This window comes from Acipenser ruthenus, chromosome 60 (genome assembly GCF_902713425.1).
Source record: "Acipenser ruthenus chromosome 60, fAciRut3.2 maternal haplotype, whole genome shotgun sequence".
In the NCBI taxonomy this organism is placed as follows: domain Eukaryota; kingdom Metazoa; phylum Chordata; class Actinopteri; order Acipenseriformes; family Acipenseridae; genus Acipenser; species Acipenser ruthenus.
In genome coordinates this window covers 1,951,111-1,972,680 of record NC_081248.1, presented here as the reverse complement: position 1 = coordinate 1,972,680, position 21,570 = coordinate 1,951,111, and the positions used below count along the sequence as shown (strand labels likewise).

Below are 21,570 nucleotides of genomic sequence, written 5' to 3'. Positions count from 1 at the left end.
TCTCTAGCCATCTCTTTCTCTCACACACTCTCCCCCTCTCTGTGTTTCTCACACACAAACTCCTCCCTCTCCCTCCCTGTGTCTCTGAGAGATGTTTACAGCAGATGCACTAGCAGCGAGATCAGCACTCCATCTCTCTCTCTCTCTCTCTCTCTCTCTCTCACTCTATATCTAAACTCATGTTTTTAAACTAGTACCTCTATCTTTCCATTCACTTCTCTCTATTCTACCACCTGCTTTCTCCTTCACACTCGCTGTATCAATACTACCCTGTTTATTTCTCTGACCTCCCTCCTCTCTACCCCTCTCCTCTATGATCTCTCTCCCTTGCTACCCTCCTCTCTCACTCCCTCTCTGATACGACCTCTTCCTCTCTCTCATCCCTCTCTGCTGTCTCCATTCTCTTTTTAAACTAGCATGTTCCTTCCTCTCTCTAAACTTTCTCTAACTCTTATCCTCTCCCTACCTCTCCCTCACTCCCTCTCCCTCCCTAAACTTTCTTTAACTCTCATCCCCTCTCTACCTCTCCATCACTCCCTCTCTCTCTCTCCACCCCTCTACTAAAATCACATATTTATTGATTGAGTCGTTTTTATTCATTTACCAAACCAGTTGGACTTTCTTTCTTTCTTTCTTTCTTTCTTTCTGTCTTTCCATTTCTCTCTCCCTCACTACACTGTTTGGAATACTACTTCTTTGGAATTCCTGGTATTCCCGTCGCCATGGCAGCGTTCCTGGGATACTCCCCTTCCCAGTGGGTCTTGCTCTGCCACAGAATTCCCAGGTTGGACTTCGGATTGGAGAGCCGAGGGAACACATTCCAGCCGGAGGTGTGGGAATATCAGCAGGTAGGATCAGAGCTGTTAACTGATCTTCATAAAGCGCAGCAGAGTGTGATAAAGCAGCACAGTGAAAGCATAGGCAAGCAGTGTAAAGCACAGAGAGGCGTGGGAGGCAGATTAAAAAACAAACCATGATAAACTAACCCTTATAGAAGTGTCCCACAGTAAAAGCACAGCAGAGTGTGATAAAGCACAGTGAAAGTGTGGTAAAGCATAGGGAAGCATTGTAAAGCACAGAGAGGTCTGGTAAAGCATAGGGAAGCATTGTGAAGCACAGAGAGGTCTGGTAAAGCATATTAAAAGACATGGCATAGCATAACCATGGGAAAGCATGAGGGAAACTTGAATTTTGAGGTTTGTATCTCACTTACATTTTTACAACTATCTACAGAACCATTTGTCCAACTGTGATGAAACCTGCTGCAGACCTTCTTTAGCACAAGTGATCAGAATCTGGGGGGCTGTGGAGGCTGTCTGTCTGTCTGTCTGTCTGCCACACTTACATTTTCACATTATATTTATTATTATTTATTTCTTAGCAGACGCCCTTATCCAGGGAAACTTACAATTGTTACAAGATATCACATTATTTTTACATACAATTACCCATTTATACAGTTGGGTTTTTACTGGAGCAATCTAGGTAAAGTACCTTGCTCAAGGGTACAGCAGCAGTGTCCCCCACCTGGGACTGAACCCACGACCCTCCGGTCAAGAGTCCAAAGCCCTAACCACTACTCCACACTGCTGCCCTTTTACAGAACCGCCCATTTACAGAACCGCTTGTCTGATTGTAATGAAACTTGCTGAGGACATTCTCCAGTAAAAAGCATTTAGTATTGTGTCGCCTCTGTGAGATTACAGTTAATCTCTCCTCTCAACTGCATTGGGATTGGATGCTTATTCTAATCCTTGGTTTAGTAGCTCTGCAACAAAAAGCAAAAAAAATAAATAAATAAAAACCAGTGAGAGGGACTTGAAAAAAAAGACCACTCCCAGTATTTAATATTAAAACTACCCCCCTGTGTTCAGTATTAAGACACCCCCTGTATTCAGTATTAAGACACCCCCTGTGTTCAGTATTAAGACACCCCCTGTGTTCAGTATTAAGACACCCCCTGTATTCAGTATTAAGACACCCCCTGTATTCAGTATTAAGACACCCCCTGTATTCAGTATTAAGACACCCCCTGTATTCAGTATTAAGACACCCCCTGTATTCAGTATTAAGACACCCCCTGTGTTCAGTATTAAGACACCCCCTGTATTCAGTATTAAGACACCCCCTGTATTCAATATTCAGACACCCCCTGTATTCAGTATTAAGACACCCCCTGAATTCAATATTCAGACACCCCCCTGTATATCAACAGTATGTACAGAACAGAAGAAGAAATGGCAATGAAATGTTTAATCAAATTTTGATAAGCGATTCTCCAGATAGATGCAGAAATGTATGGACAGCTGTACAGACAGGCAGACACCCCCTGTACACCCAGAATCGCATGTTCTCAATAGCTAAGCAATGCCAATAGCAAGTTTCATGAGAATCGAATAAGCGGTTCTCCAGATATACAGGAAGAGGACAAAAAAATGGAAGCACCAATGTAAATTCACTTAATAGGGTGTTGGGCCACTATGGTATCCCGCTCTGTGGAGTTCTCGGCGGACCGTTTTTGATGAAACTGGCTGCTCGTGCCCCAGGCTGAAGTTTGCAGTCAGTTGATCTGCACTTGCTCGCCTGTTTTGCCTTGCACTTCGAATTAATGCACAGATATCATTATCCTGGAGTATGCGCTTCCGCCCACTGCTGCCCTTTGCTGATGATGTCTTTCCCTCAGAGTTCCATGCCCACATCACCTTAGACACCATTGCTCGTGAAACATCAGTACGTTGAGCTGTCTTGGTCACTGAAGCTCCTGCCAAACGCACCCCAACAATCACCCCTCTTTCAAAGTCACTGAGGTCTCCTCTTGCAGCCATGCTAGCCATAATTATAGGCAACCAGGCCTGTCCAGCATTTTTATACATGCCCCTAAGCATGCTGGGATGTTATTTGCTTAATTAACGCATGAGCCACACCTGTGTGGAAGCCCTTGCTTTCAATATACTTGGTGTCCCTCCTTTACCCAGATGTTTCCATTTTTTTGTCCACTGCCTGTATGTTGAAATGTGTGAAGTGTGACAGACAGTAGTAAGGTCCTGTAGTTTGAGTATTTGAAAGCACAGGGTTTATTGAGGGGAATGCTGCCTGTAAGTGGCATCCAGAAGTGGAATATTTCCCCTGGAAGTTGCTTCTCCTTCTCTACCTTAGGAGGGGTATCTACAGAGGTTGTCTATTGTCTTGTTGTGTGTATCGAATCCTCTGCAGCCGCGCTTGTGCAATTCGGCTCATTTTAAAGTTATTACTTACCATTGTTTTTAATGTGAGCGCCGTCTTTGAACAGCTTCAGTCTTCAGTGTGCTGTTTAGCATCTAAACGATGATAACATGTTGTTATGGAGTCCCAAATACAAACAGAAAGTGCAGCACTGTTTAAATTCTCTCTCCTCTCTCCTCTCCCCTCTCTCTTCTCTCCTCTCTCTTCTCCTCTCCCCTCTCTCTGTCCTCTATCCTCCATCTTGCCTCTCTCCTCATCCCTCTATTCCTCTCCACTCTCCCCTCTCTCCTATGACGTATCTCCTTCCTCCTCTCTCTCCTCTCTCTTCTCTCCTCTCTCCTCTCCTCTCCCCTCTCTCTGTCCTCTCTCCTCCATCTTGCCTCTCTCCTCATCCCTCTATTCCTCTCCACTCTCTCCACTCTCCCCCTCTGTCCAATGACTTATCTCCTCCCTCCCCTCTCTTCTCTCGTCTCTCCTCTCTCCTCTCTCTTCTCTCCTCTCTCCTCTCCTCTCCCCTCTCTCTGTCCTCTCTCCTCCATCTTGCCTCTCTCCTCATCCCTCTATTCCTCTCCACTCTCCCCCTCTGTCCTATGACTTATCTCCTCCCTCCCCTCTCTTCTCTCGTCTCTCCCCTCTCCTCCCTCCCCTCTCTTCTCTCCTCTCTCCTCTCTACTCTCTGTCCTCTCTCCTCCATCTTGCCTCTCTCCTCATCCCTCTATTCCTCTCCACTCTCCCCTCTCTCCTATGACTTATCTCCTTCCTCCCCTCTCTCCTCTCTCTTCTCTCCTCTCTCCTCTCCTCTCCCCTCTCTCTGTCCTCTCTCCTCCATCTTGCCTCTCTCCTCATCCCTCTATTCCTCTCCACTCTCCCCCTGTCCTATGACTTATCTCCTCCCTCCCCTCTCTTCTCTCGTCTCTCCCCTCTCTCTGTCCTCTCTCCTTCATCTTGCCTCTTTCCTAATCCCTCTATTCCTCTCCACTCTCTCCTCCCTCCCCTCTCTCCTGTCCCTTTGCCTTATTCATAGTAAATTAACTATTCTGTAACAGATACAGACTGAACGTGCGGCATTGTTTTTAAATGGTCTTTCTCTTTCTCTTCCTCACCCCTGTCTTTCTCTCTCTCTCTTCTGCTCCTCTCTCTCAGACTCTACTCCTTCTCTCCTCTCTCTCCGCGCTCTGTCTCCTCCTCTCATTGCTCGGGGTCTCTTCCTCTCTGATTGGCTGGTGCTGCCGTCGGCGTGGTAACCACGAGGAGGTCGATGACAGCGATGACGATGACGAGTGTGATGATGTCACTGGAGGGCGTCGGCTCTGCTGTGTCACATGGGGTACTGTCGGGGCCGTTGTGATTTGCTGGTAAGAAATGTAGTGTTGCTTCCATCCACTAGGGGGGCAGAGTGTTGCAGGGGGGCAGGTTAATAATGGTTCCACTCTGATGTACCTGATGTAGTTCAGACATGATTCTGAGAGCTCTATTGAGACCACATGGTTTGTTTTAAACTTTTTAAAAAGTCCCCAGGATAAGCGGCTCTTCAGATAAATGGAAACATGTGTAATGCTTGCAGTTCCATATCTCACCACAAAATACCTCAATGGTTGAAAATACTTGGGAACCCTGACTTGTAGACGGGGCTTGGAATTTGAATCCCATCGAGGCAGTTTATGTTAAAACCTCATCCATAACTATAATCAGGGACACAATTAGTATATTCACTTAATAGTATATTCATTTAATAGGGCAGCAGTGTGGAGTAGTGGTGAGGGCTCTGGACTCTTGACCGGAGGGTCGTGGGTTCAATCCCAGGTGGGGGACACTGCTGCTGTACCCTTGAGCAAGGTACTTTACCTAGATTGCTCCAGTAAAAACCCAACTGTATAAATGGGTAATTGTATGTAAAAATAATGTGATCTCTTGTAACAATTGTAAGTCGTTCTGGATAAGGGCGTCTGCTAAGAAATAAATAATAATGTGTCTAGTGTGACAGATAGACACCCCCTATATCCCCAGAAATGGATACTCTCAGTAACTAAATAATGTTCACACTATATCCTCAGTATATACCAGACTCCCAGTTTGAACAGAGCAGCAGATGCATTGGAAAGTCTCTCTCTCTCTCTCTCTCTCTCTCTCTCTCTCTCTCTCTCTCCCTCCCTCAGGCTCAGTGTTATATTTTCACTCTTGCCTCACAGTATCTGGGTCAGTTTTTCAAATCAAGTTTGGACTGATCCATCTGTGCTGGATGAGAAGGGGACTTTCTGGAGACAGATGCTGGGTCAATCCATTTAGCAGTAGAGAATGGGAGGACATACTTTTTTAATATTAACATTATCACTGCCCACCCTTTAAAGGAGTTAACCACGACAGTAGTTTTACATGTATCTATATCTAAGAACCGCTTGTCCGATTGTGATGAAACTTTCTTATGTCCTTCTTTAACACAAATTATTGAGAGAAACAGAATCTGGGGTGTAAGGAGACTGTCTGTCTGTCTGTCTGTACCACTTATATTTGGAAATATTTCTAGAGAAGTTAATATTTCTGAGAGTATCAGAATCTGGGGGTGTAAGTTAACAAAAAAATAACCCTCTGTCTTTCTCTCTCCTCCACTCCCTCTTTCACCCCTCTCTTTATTATTTCCCTTCCTCCCTCTCCTCCCCCTTCTCTCCCTCTCTCCATCTCTCTCTTTCCCCTCCCCTCTCCTCACTCTCTCAGTGCTGCTATTGGAATTGGTTTCTATGGTAATAGCGAAGCCAATGATGGGATGTATCAGATGACCTACTCCCTGGCGACAGCCAATCACACGCTGAGTTCCATTGACATTCTGGTGAGTAACCAATCAGAGGCAAGCAGTATGATGTCATATGTTGTCAAGTGTTTGGAAAAAATATAATTGTCCCCCTTACCTTGTTATGATGTTTGCAATCATTCAGAATGTTTCTTATGATTGCAATTACTCAAATCATTTACTGTTTTTAATATTTGCTCAGTCTGTGTTGCTTTCACTGTGAGTTCAGGAGCTGCTCTTCAGTTCTAGCTACGCTTCCATAGGCATGTGAGATTTCTGTCTCACTGTGTGTGTGTCTCTGTGTGTGTGTGTCACTGTATGCATGTGTGTGTCTCTGTGTGTGTGTCTCACTGTGTGTGTATCTGTGTGTGTGTGTGTCACTGTATGCATGTGTGTGTCTCTGTGTGTGTGTCACTGTGTGTGTGTGTCACTGTATGCATGTGTGTGTCTCTGTGTGTGTGTCACTGTGTGTGTGTGTCACTGTATGCATGTGTGTGTCTCTGTGTGTGTGTCTCACTGTGTGTGTATCTGTGTGTGTGTGTGTCACTGTATGCATGTGTGTGTCTCTGTGTGTGTGTCACTGTGTGTGTGTGTCACTGTATGCATGTGTGTGTCTCTGTGTGTGTGTCTCACTTTGTGTGTGTCACTGTGTGTGTGTCACTGTATGCATGTGTGTGTCTCTGTGTGTGTGTCTCACTTTGTGTGTGTCACTGTGTGTGTGTCACTGTATGCATGTGTGTGTGTCTCTGTGTGTGTGTCTCAATGTGTGTGTGTGTCTGTTTGTGCATGTGTGTGTGTCTCACTGTATGCGTGTCACTGTATGCGTGTCACTGTGTGTGTATCTCACTGTGTGTGTGTCACTGTGTGTGTGTGTGTCTCACTCTGTGCCTGTGTGTCTCAATGTGTGTGTGTGTCTGTTTGTGCATGTGTGCATGTCACTGTGTGTGTATCTCACTGTGTGTGTCTCACTGTGTGTGTGTATATCTTACTGTGTGTGTGTCTCACTGTGTGTGTGTGTGTGTGTGTGTGAGTCACTGTGTACATGTGTGACTCTGTGTGTCTATGTGTGTGTGTGTGTGTATCAGTGTGTGTTTGTTTGTGTGTGTGTCTTAGTGTGTGTGTGTATCTCAGTGTGTTTGTGTGTCTGGTGTGTGTGTCTCTGTGTGCCTGTGAGTGTGTCTAGCAGTGTGTGTGTCTCAGTGTGTGTCTCTCACACACTGTCTCTCCCCAGTAATGTTGTTGAAGCTGACACCCTGGGATCCTTCAAGAAGCTGCTTGATGAGATTCTGGGATCAATAAGCTACTAACAACCAAACGAGCAAGATGGGCTGAATGTCCTCCTCTCGTTTGTAAACTTTCTTATGTTCTTAGGTTCTTATGTGTGTATCTCAGTGTGTGTGTTTGTATCAGTTTGTGTGTGTATGCATGTGTCAGTCTGTCTTTGTGTGTATATGTGTGTGTCTCAGTGTGCACGTGTCTCGTTTTTCATGTTTCAGTGTGTTTGTATTGTATTGTATTGTCTCTCTGTATTGTATTATAATGCCTGTGTCTCATCATTGACAGGTCTGTGTCTCGTCATTGACATGTCTCTGTACTGTAGTTTTATGTCTGTGTCTCGTCATTGACAGGTCTCTGTATTGTAGTTTTATGTCTGTGTCGTGTCATTGACAGGTCTCTGTATTGTAGTTTTATGTCTGTGTCGTGTCATTGACAGGTCTCTGTATTGTAGTTTTATGTCTGTGTCTCGTCATTGACAGGTCTCTGTATTGTAGTTTTATGTCTGTGTCTCGTCATTGACAGGTCTCTGTATTGTAGTTTTATGTCTGTGTCTCGTCATTGACAGGTCTCTGTATTGTAGTTTTATGTCTGTGTCTCGTCATTGACAGGTCTCTGTATTGTAGTTTTATGTCTGTGTCGTGTCATTGACAGGTCTCTGTATTGTAGTTTTATGTCTGTGTCTCGTCATTGACAGGTCTCAGACACCGTGTCCTTGCTGGGTCTGGCAGTCTCTGATCAGCTCACCAGATTGGAGGAGCTCCTGTCCCGGCGCGATGACCTCATTATCGTCGCTCGGAATGCCCGTCGGCAAGCGGAGGCTGTGATTGACCTGCTGTCGAACCTGCCCCTCCAGGCCACACCCCCCCTGAGTGCAGCGCAGCTAACCACCCAGGGGAATTATACTGCAGAGAATCAGACAGAGAGCGCAGTCAGTGTGGACTGGGCAGCACAGAGAGTGGGGTCCCTCGAGGAATACAGGTGAGAGACAGAGAGAGAATCAGTCTCATATTGAGAAAGTTTACCATGGATCTACCTCTCTGTGCTTTACAATGCTTCCCTGTTGTTTTTTAACATGCTTTGCCACATCTCTTTGTGCTTTACCATGCTTACACTGAGCTTTATTACACTTTGGTGTGCTTTTTGTGTGTATGTGTCAGTTTTTAAAACAAAACATGTATAACTACATACACTTTCCTAACACAGTGAAATCTCTCCCCTCTCCCTCTCTTTCGCAGATGGCTCTCCTACGTTCTTCTGCTTCTTCTAGACCTCCTCATCTGTCTCTTCATCCTCTTGGCTCTCGCTAAGGAAACACGCTGGCTGCTGGTGCTGTGAGTATCTGAGGCACTGAATTACACTGGAGACACTGAGAAAGATCTCCAGTCGTTTCTTATTGAATTACACTGGAGACACTGAGAAAGACCTCCAGTCGTTTCTCATTGAATTTACATTGAAGACACTGAGAAAGACCTCCAGTTGTTTCTCACTGAATTTACATTGAAGACACAGAGAAAGATCTTCATTTATTGAATGTATTCGGTATACTTAATTCAGCACTATAAAGTGTAATTGTTATGGATGTATTTCAGTAACATTCAGCCCCCATCGCCATGGCTGCGCATTCAAAACTAGAGCTGTCAGTGTGAGGAAAAAGGTGATGACCATTCTCTCCTCTTTCCCTCTCCTCTCTCTCTTCTCTCCCCTCTCCTCTCTCTCTTCTCTCTCTCCTCTCCTCTCTCTCTTCTCTCTCCTCTTTCCCCCTCCTCTCTCTTCTCTCTCCCCTCTCCTCTCTCTCTTCTCTCTCCCCTCCTCTCTCTCTTCTCTTCCCCCTCTTCTCTATCCCACCTCCTCTCTCTTCTCTCTCCCCCTCCTCTCTCTCTTCTCTCTCCCCTCTCCTCTCTCTCTTCTCTCTCTCCCCTCCTCTCTCTCTTCTCTTCCCCCTCTTCTCTATCCCCCCTCCTCTCTCTCTTCTCTCTCTCCCCTCCTCTCTCTCTTCTCTTCCCCCTCTTCTCTATCCCACCTCCTCTCTCTTCTCTCTCCCCCTCCTCTCTCTCTTCTCTCTCTCCCCTCCTCTCTCTCTTCTCTTCCCCCTCTTCTCTATCCCACCTCCTCTCTCTTCTCTCTCCCCCCTCCTCTCTCTCTTCTCTCTCCCCTCTCCTCTGTCTCTTCTCTCTCCTCTCTCCTCTTTCCCCTCCTCTCTCTTCTCTCTCCCCCCTCCTCTCTCTCTTCTCTCTCCCCTCTCCTCTCTCCTCTCTTTCAGAATGTCATCTCTTTCTTGGCTCGCTCTGTTTCTCAGCTGGGGTTCACTGGGTCTGGAGACTGCTACTGCTGTGGTAAGGCGCTGGGAGAGAGTGAGAGAGACTGGGAGAGAATGAGAGAGTCAGTGCTGTGAATAAACTGTTGGGTCGGGTGTTTGTCTGTCTGTCTGTTTGTCTGTCTGTCTGTTTGTTTGTCTGCAGTGGCGATGGCTCCTATTCTTTCTATTTACTCATCAGATAATTCATTTGGGCTCTCGGCCAGAACTGTGTCAGCCAGTACAAGAACAATAGTAATGCCTCTCTCTCTCTCTCTCTCTCTCTCTCTCTCTCTCTCTCTCTCTCTCTCTCTCTCTCTCTCTCTCTCTCTCTCTCTCTCTCTCTCTCTCTCTCTCTCTCAGGCTCTCAGTGATTTTTGCGTGGATCCAGACACCTACATATTAAATACAACACAGTTGGATCTCGGAGTAAGACAAGGTACATTTTATATATATATATAAGTATGTATATATAACAGGGTGAATGTATTGTGGAAGTTAATGTTGTTGTCAAGACTAGTGGAGGGAGCAGCAGAGACAGGAGAGCGCTTTCTCTGCGATATTTTTTTTAAACAAAACAAAACAAACAACTAAGCAAACAAAATGCACAAAAGAAAAATCCGTACCCAAGCAAAGGCTGTCTCAGCCTGCTGCTCCCAGTCCTTTTCCTAAACGAACTCCTGCCCTGAACAAAGGGGCTGGCTGCTCTTCTATATCATGTGGCCAGGATTCATTGACAAACAAGCAGCACCCAGCCGCATTCTGCACATGGCTTATCACAGAGATGGGATTTTAACCCTATCCCTGCCAAACTTCATTTCAAAAACATAAAACTAGAATTACAAACAAAAAAAACACTGAAGATATACAAAAGCCTGTGTGAGTATTGTGGGTTGTATCGCAGACACAGCAAAGAAAAACAACCTATCGGGGGAATCTACAGTAAATATGACATTGAATAAATTGATAACATGATTTATTTATAAGTTTGAAATGGAGGGGAGAAGTACAAACGGGAGTCGAAATTGTCATTAGTCAGCAAATAAATAAACTAGCTGATCGTGGGAATTATGCATTTAAAATACTTTATTTATAATTGAGAACTTTTGATGGAACGAATATATAGAAAGGTATAACGCGTGTAACCAAATACCCACTAATCCCAATAATAAATATGGCCTTATGGGTTGGTTCATACTTGTGTCGCAGATGAAAGCGATGTGTCAGGTGCAGGCAGCTGTAAAAGCTGTGGAGCTTGTCATTTCAAGCACTACTTTAGTTATTATTATTATTTGTTTATTTAGCAGACGCCTTTATCCAAGGCGACTTACAGGGACTAGGGTGTGTGAACTATGCATCAGCTGCAGAGTCACTTACAATTACGTCTCACCCGAAAGACGGAGCACAAGGAGGTTAAGTGACTTGCTCAGGGTCACACAATGAGTCAGTGGTTGAGGTGGGATTTGAACCGGGGACCTCCTGGTTACAAGCCCTTTTCTTTAACCACTGGACCACACAGCCTCCTTGGTTCTTGATCAGAGAACCCAGGGGAGGCTAACAGGGAGATATATAGATGGTTCAGACCCTAAAGTACATAGTTTGTCTACCTTTGACAACCTTTAATCAAGAATAATCTCACAGACCCATTCAATTTGAAGTTTCAACGATTTAGAGCATTAACCGTACTCCTTCAAGTTATTAAATGCTTAAAAATGGATCCAGTGGTTACAGACCACGTCGGATCCCAGCCAATAGGCAATCTGGGAGGTCCAGTACCTTTACAAACGTAACAGCGTTAATACTTCAAACAATTATGGTTATAACATATCTTGCCCTTGGGCTAGACATGCAAAACGCTAATAAACACCCACTGCTAAAAATCCTAAAGCATCTAATATGTCACTTTCTAAAGCTAAAACATAACTCCCATCCCTATAGCAATGCTTCAATATAAGTGAGATATAAATTTAAGATTATGCTTACATTCCACTATAGGGAAGTGTTTTGTAGAATGTAAGTAAAGACAAGAGCTGTCTTTGAAGGCAGAGACTTCTGAATACGACCAAACAGCAACCAGCTTTTTCAGAGATCCTCAGAGAATGGACCAAAACTTGTGAAATAAGGTGGCTTATTGTGAAATAAATCTACAGCAGGCTGATCTGCAGTCCTACCACCACACTGCACTGCGGAGCTGCACACAGCCCCCACAAGAGAATCCCCTCAGTAGAATGGTACTGAAACTCAGCCAATTGAGCCAAATTAACACTAGCGAGCTTCAGAACACCACCAACAAAAAACTCCCAGCACAAAAAATGAAACAAATTAATCTAAATCTGGAAAACAATTATAAAGTACATTGGAATAACAAAATTGAATCTCACAATAAATTACAATGCTATCTGGCCCTAAAAAAAGAATTTACCCTGGCAGAATATCTGGTCAGGGTCAAAAACACAAAACATAGACAGATCCTGACCAAGTACAGACTCAGTGACCACAGCCTGGCCATCAAAACTGGCCGGCACAAAAAAACCTGGATTGCCAAAGAAAAAAGGCTGTGCTGTCACTGTGATCTGGGAGAGGTAGAAACAGAAATGCACTTCCTGTTACACTGTCCCCAGTATAAGCAAATCAGGGACACGTACTTCCCCAAACTGGCCAATCAGGCCACAACATTCCAGCTGCTCTCTGACTGAAAAACTGCCAGTTCTGTTAGGAGAGGAGCAGCAGACAGCAGAGCTAGCTGCCCAGCATGTAGCTGCCTGCCACAGCCAGAGAGACAGAGAGACAGCGAGACAGAACCTGGTGTAGACACCCTGGAGCACGGGGACCAGGCACTCATGCGCACCCATGTCCACTGTAAATACAGAGAGGGAGGGAGGGAAATGGGAGGGTTGTTGTTGTATTGTATTGTCTGGATTGTTTTGTGATAATGTTCATTTTTGAATTGCTTTGGCAAGACTCAATTCCATTTTGTCATGCCAATAAAGCATTTTTTTGAATTTGAATTTGAATTTGAGGTGGCTTAGCAGAGAGAGAGTACTGTGCCAATTTCATTCTCTTGTGTCAGAAATTACAACTTCATTGGAGTCAAGAAATGAAAGCTGTGCACAGTGTGTTGACTGCTTGGCATTTTTACAATGCCAGACATGATGATTAGCGCTGCGAAGGCTTTCAAATTAAAGTTGGAGTATTGGGTGCAACAGCTGCAGAAAAAAAAAATCCTTAGGCAAGAATTTAATGACAGATTTCATGATTTTCAGCAGCTGGAATATGTAATGTTTGCTTCGAATCCCTTTATGGATGTGAATGTTAGTGACATTTCTGAACAGTTTAATTTGGATTGTGTTGAACTGGAAATGGAGATTCTTCATCTTCAAAACGATATTCAGTTGAAAGCAAGATGCCCCGTGTCTGACTTCTGGACTTCAGTGGACAGGGACACGGACAAGGACGGAAATCTCTGCACAGCGAAAAAAGAGCCAAGGGAAAACATCGATAGTTGAAATAACACATATGTGTGGGTTTTGCACCCGCAAATCACTTTGCACGTATCCTTAAATCATCTCCTTAATGCAGTGTTTTGTAAAGAAAAAACATTTGTGTGATGAGCAAGCTCAGCTTGTCTCATTTCTTTTTTACAACAATCTCATTTCGCCCTCCAACTTGTAGGTGGCATTTTAATAATAAAAATGAGAATCTTACCAAAATATGAATAAAAAGAAATGTAACAAAATCGCAAAAAGCTTGTATTCCCACGATGCTGTATTACTGTGGTTACTATTTTTTATTTAGCAGACACCTTTATCCAAGACGACTTACAGAGACTAGGGTGTGTGAGCTATGCATCAGCTGCAGAGTCACTTACAACAAAGTCTGACCCGAAAGACGGAGCACAAGGAGGTTAAGTGACTTGCTCAGGGTCACACAATGAGTCAGTGGCTGAGGTGGGATTTGAACCGGGGACCTTCTGGTTCCAAGCCCTTTTCTTTAACCACTGGACCACACAGTGTTGTTTGCAAGCACACAGCATGCAGGGTGAAACATGACATCATGCTTTGTTATCTTGCTTATGTTCTTACACCCCTAACAGAGCACAGCATGAGAATTAATGTTAAAAGTGCATGTGTTTTGGGGGCGTGGGGGCGGTTGTGTTGGTGTCTCTTTCAGATCCCCATTGGATGCCATCGAAAGCCAAAAACTTTGTGCTGGGGAGAGGGGGGGGGGGGCAAGGGATAATCTCAATCTCAATCTCTCTCTCTCCTTCTCTCTCTCTCTCCCTCTCCCTCTCCCTCTCTCTCGTCCTTGTTTACATCATTGTTTGTTTCAGATGTCCTGGAGTATTACCTGCTCTGCAACAAGGGAATGAGAAGTCCTTTCCAACAGGTATTCTTATTATTCTTATTGAAAGGCAGATGTATTGAAAGGCACTTCCAATGAGGAGGTTGCAGGCTGCGATATTAGACTGGGCACACATTTCTGACACGTTTCTTTCTCTCTTCTCTCTCTCTCCCTCTGTCAGCGACTCACTCAGTCTCAGAGAGCTTTGTCTAATATCCATGCTCAACTCACTGGCCTGGAGGCCATGGCTATCCCACAATTCCCTCAGGCTGAAGTCAGTATTGCCCACACAGCTGCCTGTCTCTCTCCCAGTCTGTGCCTGTCTCTCTCCGTCTCTCTCCCTGCCTGTCTGTCTCTCTCCCTTTCCTCACAATTTTGATGTATCTTGCTCAGGCATCTTTCTACCCCTTCGTTCTCGCTCTCCTTCTCCTCCCCATTCTCTCCCCACCTGCCATCTTCCCCCCTCCTCTCCATCTCCCCCTGTCCTCTCCTCTCTTGATGTAATTATTTATGTAATCATCAATAAATATGTATTCCTTGTATTTTTCTTCTTGTTTCCTTAGAAGAGCCTCTCTGAGCTGCAGCAGGTTCTCAACGTCACCGAGGGAAACTTCCAGCAGCTGGTGGCACTACTGAACTGCAGAGCACTGAACAAGGTGTGTGTGTGTGAGAGTCTCTGTGTGTGTGTGTGTGTGTGTGTGTGTGTGTGTGTGTCTGCCCCTCTCTCTAATTCCCTCACTCGCTTTCTCTCTCTCTCTCTGCAGGACTATCTAGATGCTATAAAGGGCCTGTGTTATGATGGGATGGAGGGAGTGTTGTATCTCTCTCTCTTCTCTTTCCTCTCCGCTCTCTCATTCTCCTCTCTCCTCTGCACCCTGCCGAGAGCCTGGGACCAGTTTCACAGGTAAAATCCATTCTCTCACCTTTTATTAGCTTTATTAACAAGATCACTGGCCCCTCCCTTTAAATCAGTGCTGACCATGTTTAAAATCCATTCTCTTACCTCTATTAGCTTTATTAACTTGATCACTGGCCCCTCCCTTTAAAGAAGTGCTGACCATGTTTAAAATCCATTCTCTCACCTCTTATTAGCTTTATTAACATTATCACTGCCCCCTTTAAAGGAGTGCTAACCATCTGTGGAAGGGTGGTGGGCAATTCACTGACAGAGGAGACAACTTTATTTGTAATAAAACTACAGGCAGCGTTACCCCGACTGTCGCGATCCGCAGGGCCCTCAACCTGCTTATACTGTTCGGGGTTCTGCCCAAGTTCTTTTCCCCGCTCCTAAAAATTCCTTTTCTTTTTCTTTTTAATTAATCGGTTGTTGTGCTCGTTCTTCTCTGGCCGTGCTCGGTCTGGCAGCAGAGCTTCCGCCAGCTGGCTCGTTTTGTCTTAGAGGGTCAGGCTGAGTGAACAACAGAGTGTTATCTTATAGGGTCAGCAATCCCCCAAGGCCCCCCTCTCAGCCACTCAGAGAGAGGGAAAGCCCACACACCCTCTTCCCCACCTCTCTGTGTCACTGCCATGACTGACAGGCAGATCTACGAGTCTGCTGCCCCCTTCCTGCAGTACCACGCATGCGCCAGACAGTCAGCACAGATCTCCCCTGTTACACCATCTTTAAAATGTGTTCTCTTACATCTTATTGTCTTTATTAATATTATCACTGGTCCTTCCTTTAAAGGAGTGCTACCCATCTTTAAATACAGGTGGCCGTTCGTACGTGTCACACTTCACACATTTCCATGTATCCGGAGAATCGCGACTCAGATTGTCATGACACTTGATATTAACATTATTTCGTGGAAGTTATCAGACTCTGGGGATATAGGGGGGTGTCTGTCTGTCCATACATCCGTCCATCTATATTGTCACATTTACATTTTCTCTCTTCCCCCTCTCCCTTTCTCTCTCTCTCCCTTGCTCTCTCCTATCTCTCTCCTCTCACCTCTCTCCCCTCCTCCCTCTCTCCTCCTTTCCCTCCTCTCCCTTTCTCTCTCTCCCTTGCTCTCTCCTCTCTCTCTCCTCTCACCTCTCTCCCCTCCTCCTTTCCCTCCTCTCCCCTTCTCGCTCTGTCTTTCAGTGACTCTGGTGATTACGACGACTCTGATGATGACAGCGAGGACCCCTTCGGCTCTCATCAGGCACGTAGACAGATGCCCACGAGCAGGGCGGGGCCATCAGGGGTCCTGCCAGGTTTCTATAGTTACCAGGGGGGGGCCTCGGCTCCTCCCCTCTCCAGTGCCCCGCCCCTCTCTCACTACATGTGAGTAAAGAGACACAATACAACACTGCACAATACACACAACACAATATAACACGTTACACAATACAAAGAGACACAACACAACACAATACAACACAACACATTACACAATACAGTACACACACACCCCATCCCTCTCTCACTGCAGGTGAGTGAAGAGACACAACACAATACCACAAAACACTGAACATTGAGACACAATTCTACACAATATAATACAATACACTCTAACACAATATACCACAACACAAAGCACTGATATAAAGCACACAGAGACACACCCACACTATACTGGGGTGCTGGGAGATGGAGCAGGAGCAGGGTATCACTGTACTATACAGACCGGTCCTTATAGTTACATGGGTCTGTTATTTCAATATACAGACCGGTCCTAGAGCTTATATGGCCTTTAACACTGGTCTTTATATTGCTCCAGGGCTCACAATGCTTTATTCTAACCCAGACATTGTAATACAGTATGTCAGACCTTACAGTTATACAGGTCTGTTATTTCAATATACAGACTGATCCTTGTGCTTATATGATCTCTATATTGTTCCAGGGCTCAAAACGCTTTATTCAGTGGCAGTCCTCGATTTGAAAGCGTCCCGCTGATCGAAAGACAGTCGCCACCCCCCTCGGTAAGAAAATATAGTTTATTTTTTAAAGAATAATACTAAATGCATTACTACATATGTGAACTCTTTTCCCTGTGTCTTATGGTCTGTATTCTCACTAAACTAATAGAAGTGTCCAGTCGACCTCCCTTTCTTTGTCTCTTATGGTACAAGACTGCTGTCTGCCTCCTCACTAAACTAAAGCCCCTTTCACACTGGCATGCTCTACCTGGGTTGGCTATGTGAGTTCACACTGCTTTTTGAAGAAGCAGGGTCAACCCTGGGTGACAGAAGCAAGCACACAACGTGCGTACCCAATGCCCTGGAAGCAGTATCGTTCACTGGACCATCCTTTCATCTGTTCAGCTTCTCTGGATTGAATCGTTGGCCCAAATGTTGATGTGACAGGACAGCTAAGTGGTGACGTCCCCAGACCAGGAAGTGGACACTCACACAACATGCCCCACATGTCGACCTGTTCCTATCCAGTTTTAAATAACTTTAGCATAACAGAGGCAGAAGTGCTAAAGGGACTAGGAGCTCTTAAAATAAACAAATCCCCTGGGCCAGATGAAATCCTCCCAATAGTACTCAAAGAAATGAAAGAAGTTATTTACAAACTGCTAACCAAGATCATGCAACAGTCTCTTGACACAGGGGTTGTACCAACAGACTGGAAAATTGCAAACGTAATACCGATCCACAAAAAGGGAGACAAAACCGAACCAGGTAACTACAGACCAATAAGCCTGACTTCTATTATATGTAAACTTATGGAAACTATAATAAGATCTAAAATGGAAAATTACCTATATGGTAACAATATCCTGGGAGACAGTCAGCATGGTTTTAGGAAAGGGAGATCATGTCTAACTAACCTACTTGACTTTTTTGAGGATGCAACATCAACAATGGATAATTGCAAAGCATACGACATGGTTCATTTTTTTGACAAAGTCCCGCATAAAAGATTAATTCTCAAACTGAACGCAGTAGGGATTCAAGGAAATGCATGCACATGGATTAGGGAGTGGTTAACATGTAGAAAACAGAAAGTACTGATTAGAGGAGAAACCTCAAAATGGAGCGAGGTAACCAGTGGTGTACCACAGGGATCAGTATTAGGTCCTCTGCTATTCCTGATCTACATTAATGATTTAGATTCTGGTATAGTAAGCAAACTTGTTAAATTTGCAGATGATACAAAAATAGGAGTAGCAAACACCATTTCAAAATGATCTAGACAGCATTCAGAACTGGGCAGACACATGGCAAATGACATTTAATAGAGAAAAGTGTAAAGTATTGCATGCAGGCAATAAAAATGTGCATTATAAATATCATATGGGAGATACTGAAATTGAAGAAGGGAACTATGAAAAAGAAATAGGAGTTTATGTTCAGAAATGTCTTCCTCTAGACAATGTGGGGAAGCTATAAAAAAGGCCAACAAGATGCTCAGATATATTGTGGAAAGTGTTGAATTTAAATCAAGGGAAGTAATGTTAAAACTTTACAATGCATTAGTAAGACCTCTCCTAGAATACTGTGTTCAGTTCTGTTCGTCTCGTTACAAAAAAGATATTGCTGCTCTGGAGTGCAAAGAATTATCCTGGGTTTAAAAGGCATGTCGTATGCAGACAGGCTAAAAGAATTGAATCTATTCAGTCTTGAACAAAGAAGACTACGCGGCGATCTGATTCAAACATTCAGAATCCTAAAAGGTATAGACAATGTTGACCTAGGGGACTTCTTTGACCTGAAAAAAGAAACAAGGACCAGGGGTCACAAATGGAGATTAGATAAAGGGGCATTCAGATCAGAAAATAGGAGACACTTTTTTACACAGAGAATTGTGAGGGTCTGGAACCAACTCCCCAGTAATGTTGTTGAAGCTGACACCCTGGGATCCTTCAAGAAGCTGCTTGATGAGATTCTGGGATCAATAAGCTGCTAACAAGCAAACGAGCAAGATGGGCCAAATGGTCTCCTCTCGTTTGTAAACTTTCTTATGTTCTTATGTTCTTACAAGTACACAAGGTTGAAGCGCTAACTGCATATTTATTGAAACAAAAATAAACAAAAACACAGCTTGCAGAGCCAAAATAAAAGTTTCAAACAAAAACAAATCTCGAACACAAAAAACGCCGTCCCAAAACAAGTATTGTGCAGGTCCTTAATCTTTACCTCCTTCCTTCTTTCTCTCTCTCGCTCCTTCTCCATTCAAAAACCCGGTCAGCAATAGCTGCAGGTTTTCATCTATGTGGCCATCTCCAAACTAGCAATCATTTCATCAATGCTGAGCTGGCTACATTCTGCATGAGATTCTTATTATGCATGCTCAACAGCCAACTTGTAATACATCATTAGCTGCTGACCGTGCGTTCTCACAGGATGTTGTCTGGCAGAGATGAGAGGCAAACATCGCCCCTGCCAAACCACATCAAACTAAAACAATAATCCATTCTTTTTCAAATCACAAAATCACAGATCTACACGCAGGGCTCTTGCTACAGTTGATTGGAGCGAATGTTTCTTCATCCCTGCTGCAATCGGCCTCATGGTGTGTCTCAATCAACAGAAACAAGGCTAAACAGAATAAACAGAAAAGTTCCTTGCGGAAGTAATCCAGTTTACGAACGCCCATCATGCATTTTGTCTCCCTCGATCCTGGTCAAAGCGCGTCGATCCACATCTTGAGGCGGGTCGCTGCCGGGGTTGAGACTCGGGTAGGAGCACCAGTGTGAAAGAGGCTTAATACAAGAGTCCAGTCAACCCCCCTCTCCCTGTCTCTTAGGGTACAAGACTACTGTCTGTCTCCTCACTGAACTAATACAAGTGTCCAGTCTTGTCAATATGTTAATACGTTACATTTTCTAGATGTATTTAATAAACTGTACTCTTGTTTTTCTCCTCCTCCCTTTCTCTGTCTTTTCTTCAATTAAAATTGATTTATCCTCCAAAATCAACTGTTTTTAAAAATATATATTTTTTGTTCATTTGTAAAAAAATGTATTATTTCAAACATTAAAATCTTTCCACACCCAAATCAATCTAAAAAATAACAAAACGAACTAACCCACAAAATTCCACCAACCCCCCCCCCCCCACACACATTCCTTCAACTACGGTATTGCCTGGCTCCTCCCCATCTGGCTCCTCCCCCTCTGACTCCTCCCCCCGTGACTCCTCCCCCTCCGGCTCTCCCTGTACTCTGACTGGACAGTATTCTCCAAGCATGTTAACAGGATTCGGAGACCCACAACTAAACAGTGCAGCTGGACATAGCAGGACTGAGTTCTTGTCCTAATGTTGGACAGACAAGTGGACATTTGGACATGTGGACAGACATGCAAGAAAAAATACAAATATAATAACCTTCAAAGTTTGTAATTTTAAATGTATTAATACCTTTTTTCTACCTGTTAATTATTCAGCCCCTCTAACTTTTATAGATTATATAGCAGTGGCACCAAACATGATTCAGACAGTCCCCCTGAGTTTCAATCTCCATAGTTTGCAGCATACAAGTATGGCTATTGAAACTCAGGGGGACTGTCTGAATCATGTTTGGTGTTGCTGTATAACATATAAAACTTGACTAGACTGTGCTAGAATTACATTGGAACTGGAGTTTAATATCATTTTACTAGACTGTGCTAGAATTACATTGTAACTGGAGTTTGTAATGTTACATTGTCACTTATCTTGAATACTCATATTTTAAAATATTTAAAGCAATACTTTCCCTGAACATGTGAAATCCTGAATAGAAATATTTTGTAAAAACGTTTTTTACCCCAAGCAATATTTGTACGAACAAAATTATATTATGTTTTTTTTTTTATTATTATTTAATATTATGACTATTATATAGATATCAAATAATCTAAAGGGTTATTTTGTATTATATAGTGTGTTGGGTAGCTGTTGTAATTATACACAGGGTTGCATAGTGTTATACAGTGTGGACCCACCAGCATTGCCCTGTGTACAGTACAGCACAGCGAGGCTCTGCCCAGCACACAGCAGGCAATGCCAGCGCATTAGATTACAACATTATATAGGCACCATGTTGGGTAGCTGCTGTAGATCTCTAGTAAATTATTGATGGAAAAGAATGCACTGAAATATACAATTATTACTATAGAATAACCCTTTAGTTATGTAGAAACTTCCCCTGTAAATGCACTACGATTAGGGGGAAGTGGAAATGGTGTTCTCACTGTCGTCTTGCACCCTTGTGTGTTTTTTTAAAACTTAACCTTTAATAAAACAATTTGTTTACCTTTAAATGTGGTTTGGTTTCTGTTTAAATGTGGAATCTATGATGACAGCTTCATATTAATGAGGAAATGACTTACATCTCCATACACTCACAGAATCTCATATTCTCAGGCACTGAAGCTACTGATGCTAATAATACCAAGTTTCATGACATACAGATGGATGTACAGACAAGCAGGCAGCCTCCACACACACACACACACACACACGGATTCTGATATTCTCAATAACTCCTGGTAAATCATGTTACACCAGGTTTAATCACAATCAGACAAGCTGTTCTCTAGATATATGAGAAAATGTGTGGCAAACAGACACTCCCAGATTCTGAAACTCTCATTAACTTGTGCTAAAGAAGGCCCTTAGAAAGTGTCATCACAATCAGACCAACGCTTCTCTAGATATGCGTGAAAATGCAAGAGTATCAGACAGACCGACAGACAGCCTGCACACACTCCTTGACTGCTCCTATTGCAGT

The 21,570-nt window shown here is 43.9% G+C and overlaps 1 protein-coding gene across 4 annotated transcripts; it reads left to right on the top strand.

Annotated features, from left to right (window-relative positions):
* The first annotated feature begins 94 nt into the window (after nucleotides 1–94).
* LOC131696620 (protein tweety homolog 1-like) lies at nucleotides 95–21,100 on the top strand. 4 transcript variants are annotated; one of them, XM_059018573.1, is made up of 14 exons: nucleotides 95–848; nucleotides 4,366–4,577; nucleotides 5,935–6,046; nucleotides 7,980–8,263; nucleotides 8,521–8,616; nucleotides 9,546–9,618; nucleotides 9,942–10,017; nucleotides 13,909–13,964; nucleotides 14,101–14,193; nucleotides 14,483–14,575; nucleotides 14,684–14,823; nucleotides 16,006–16,066; nucleotides 16,751–16,829; nucleotides 20,032–21,100. In XM_059018573.1, exons 1-13 carry the CDS (start codon nucleotides 723–725, stop codon nucleotides 16,787–16,789), a joined length of 1,461 nt encoding a protein of 486 aa, XP_058874556.1. In that variant the 5' UTR covers nucleotides 95–722; the 3' UTR covers nucleotides 16,790–16,829; nucleotides 20,032–21,100. The 4 variants fall into 4 exon arrangements, with proteins under 4 accessions (XP_058874556.1, XP_058874553.1, XP_058874555.1 ...); XM_059018570.1 differs by having other exon boundaries at nucleotides 96–848; nucleotides 16,006–16,188; XM_059018571.1 differs by having other exon boundaries at nucleotides 720–848; nucleotides 4,247–4,577; nucleotides 16,006–16,188.
* Nucleotides 21,101–21,570: the final 470 nt, after the last annotated feature.

What these genes read in the sequence shown, in the direction of transcription:
- LOC131696620 (XM_059018570.1), top strand. Translation starts at nt 723, where the DNA reads ATGGCAGCGTTCCTGGGATACTCCCCTTCCCAGTGGGTCTTGCTCTGC. An exon ending in TGAGTTCCATTGACATTCTG is followed by an intron (nt 6,047 to 7,979) that starts GTGAGTAACCAA and finishes CGTCATTGACAG; the next exon opens with GTCTCAGACACCGTGTCCTT. An exon ending in GACAGTCGCCACCCCCCTCG is followed by an intron (nt 16,830 to 20,031) that starts GTAAGAAAATAT and finishes CTGACTGGACAG; the next exon opens with TATTCTCCAAGCATGTTAAC.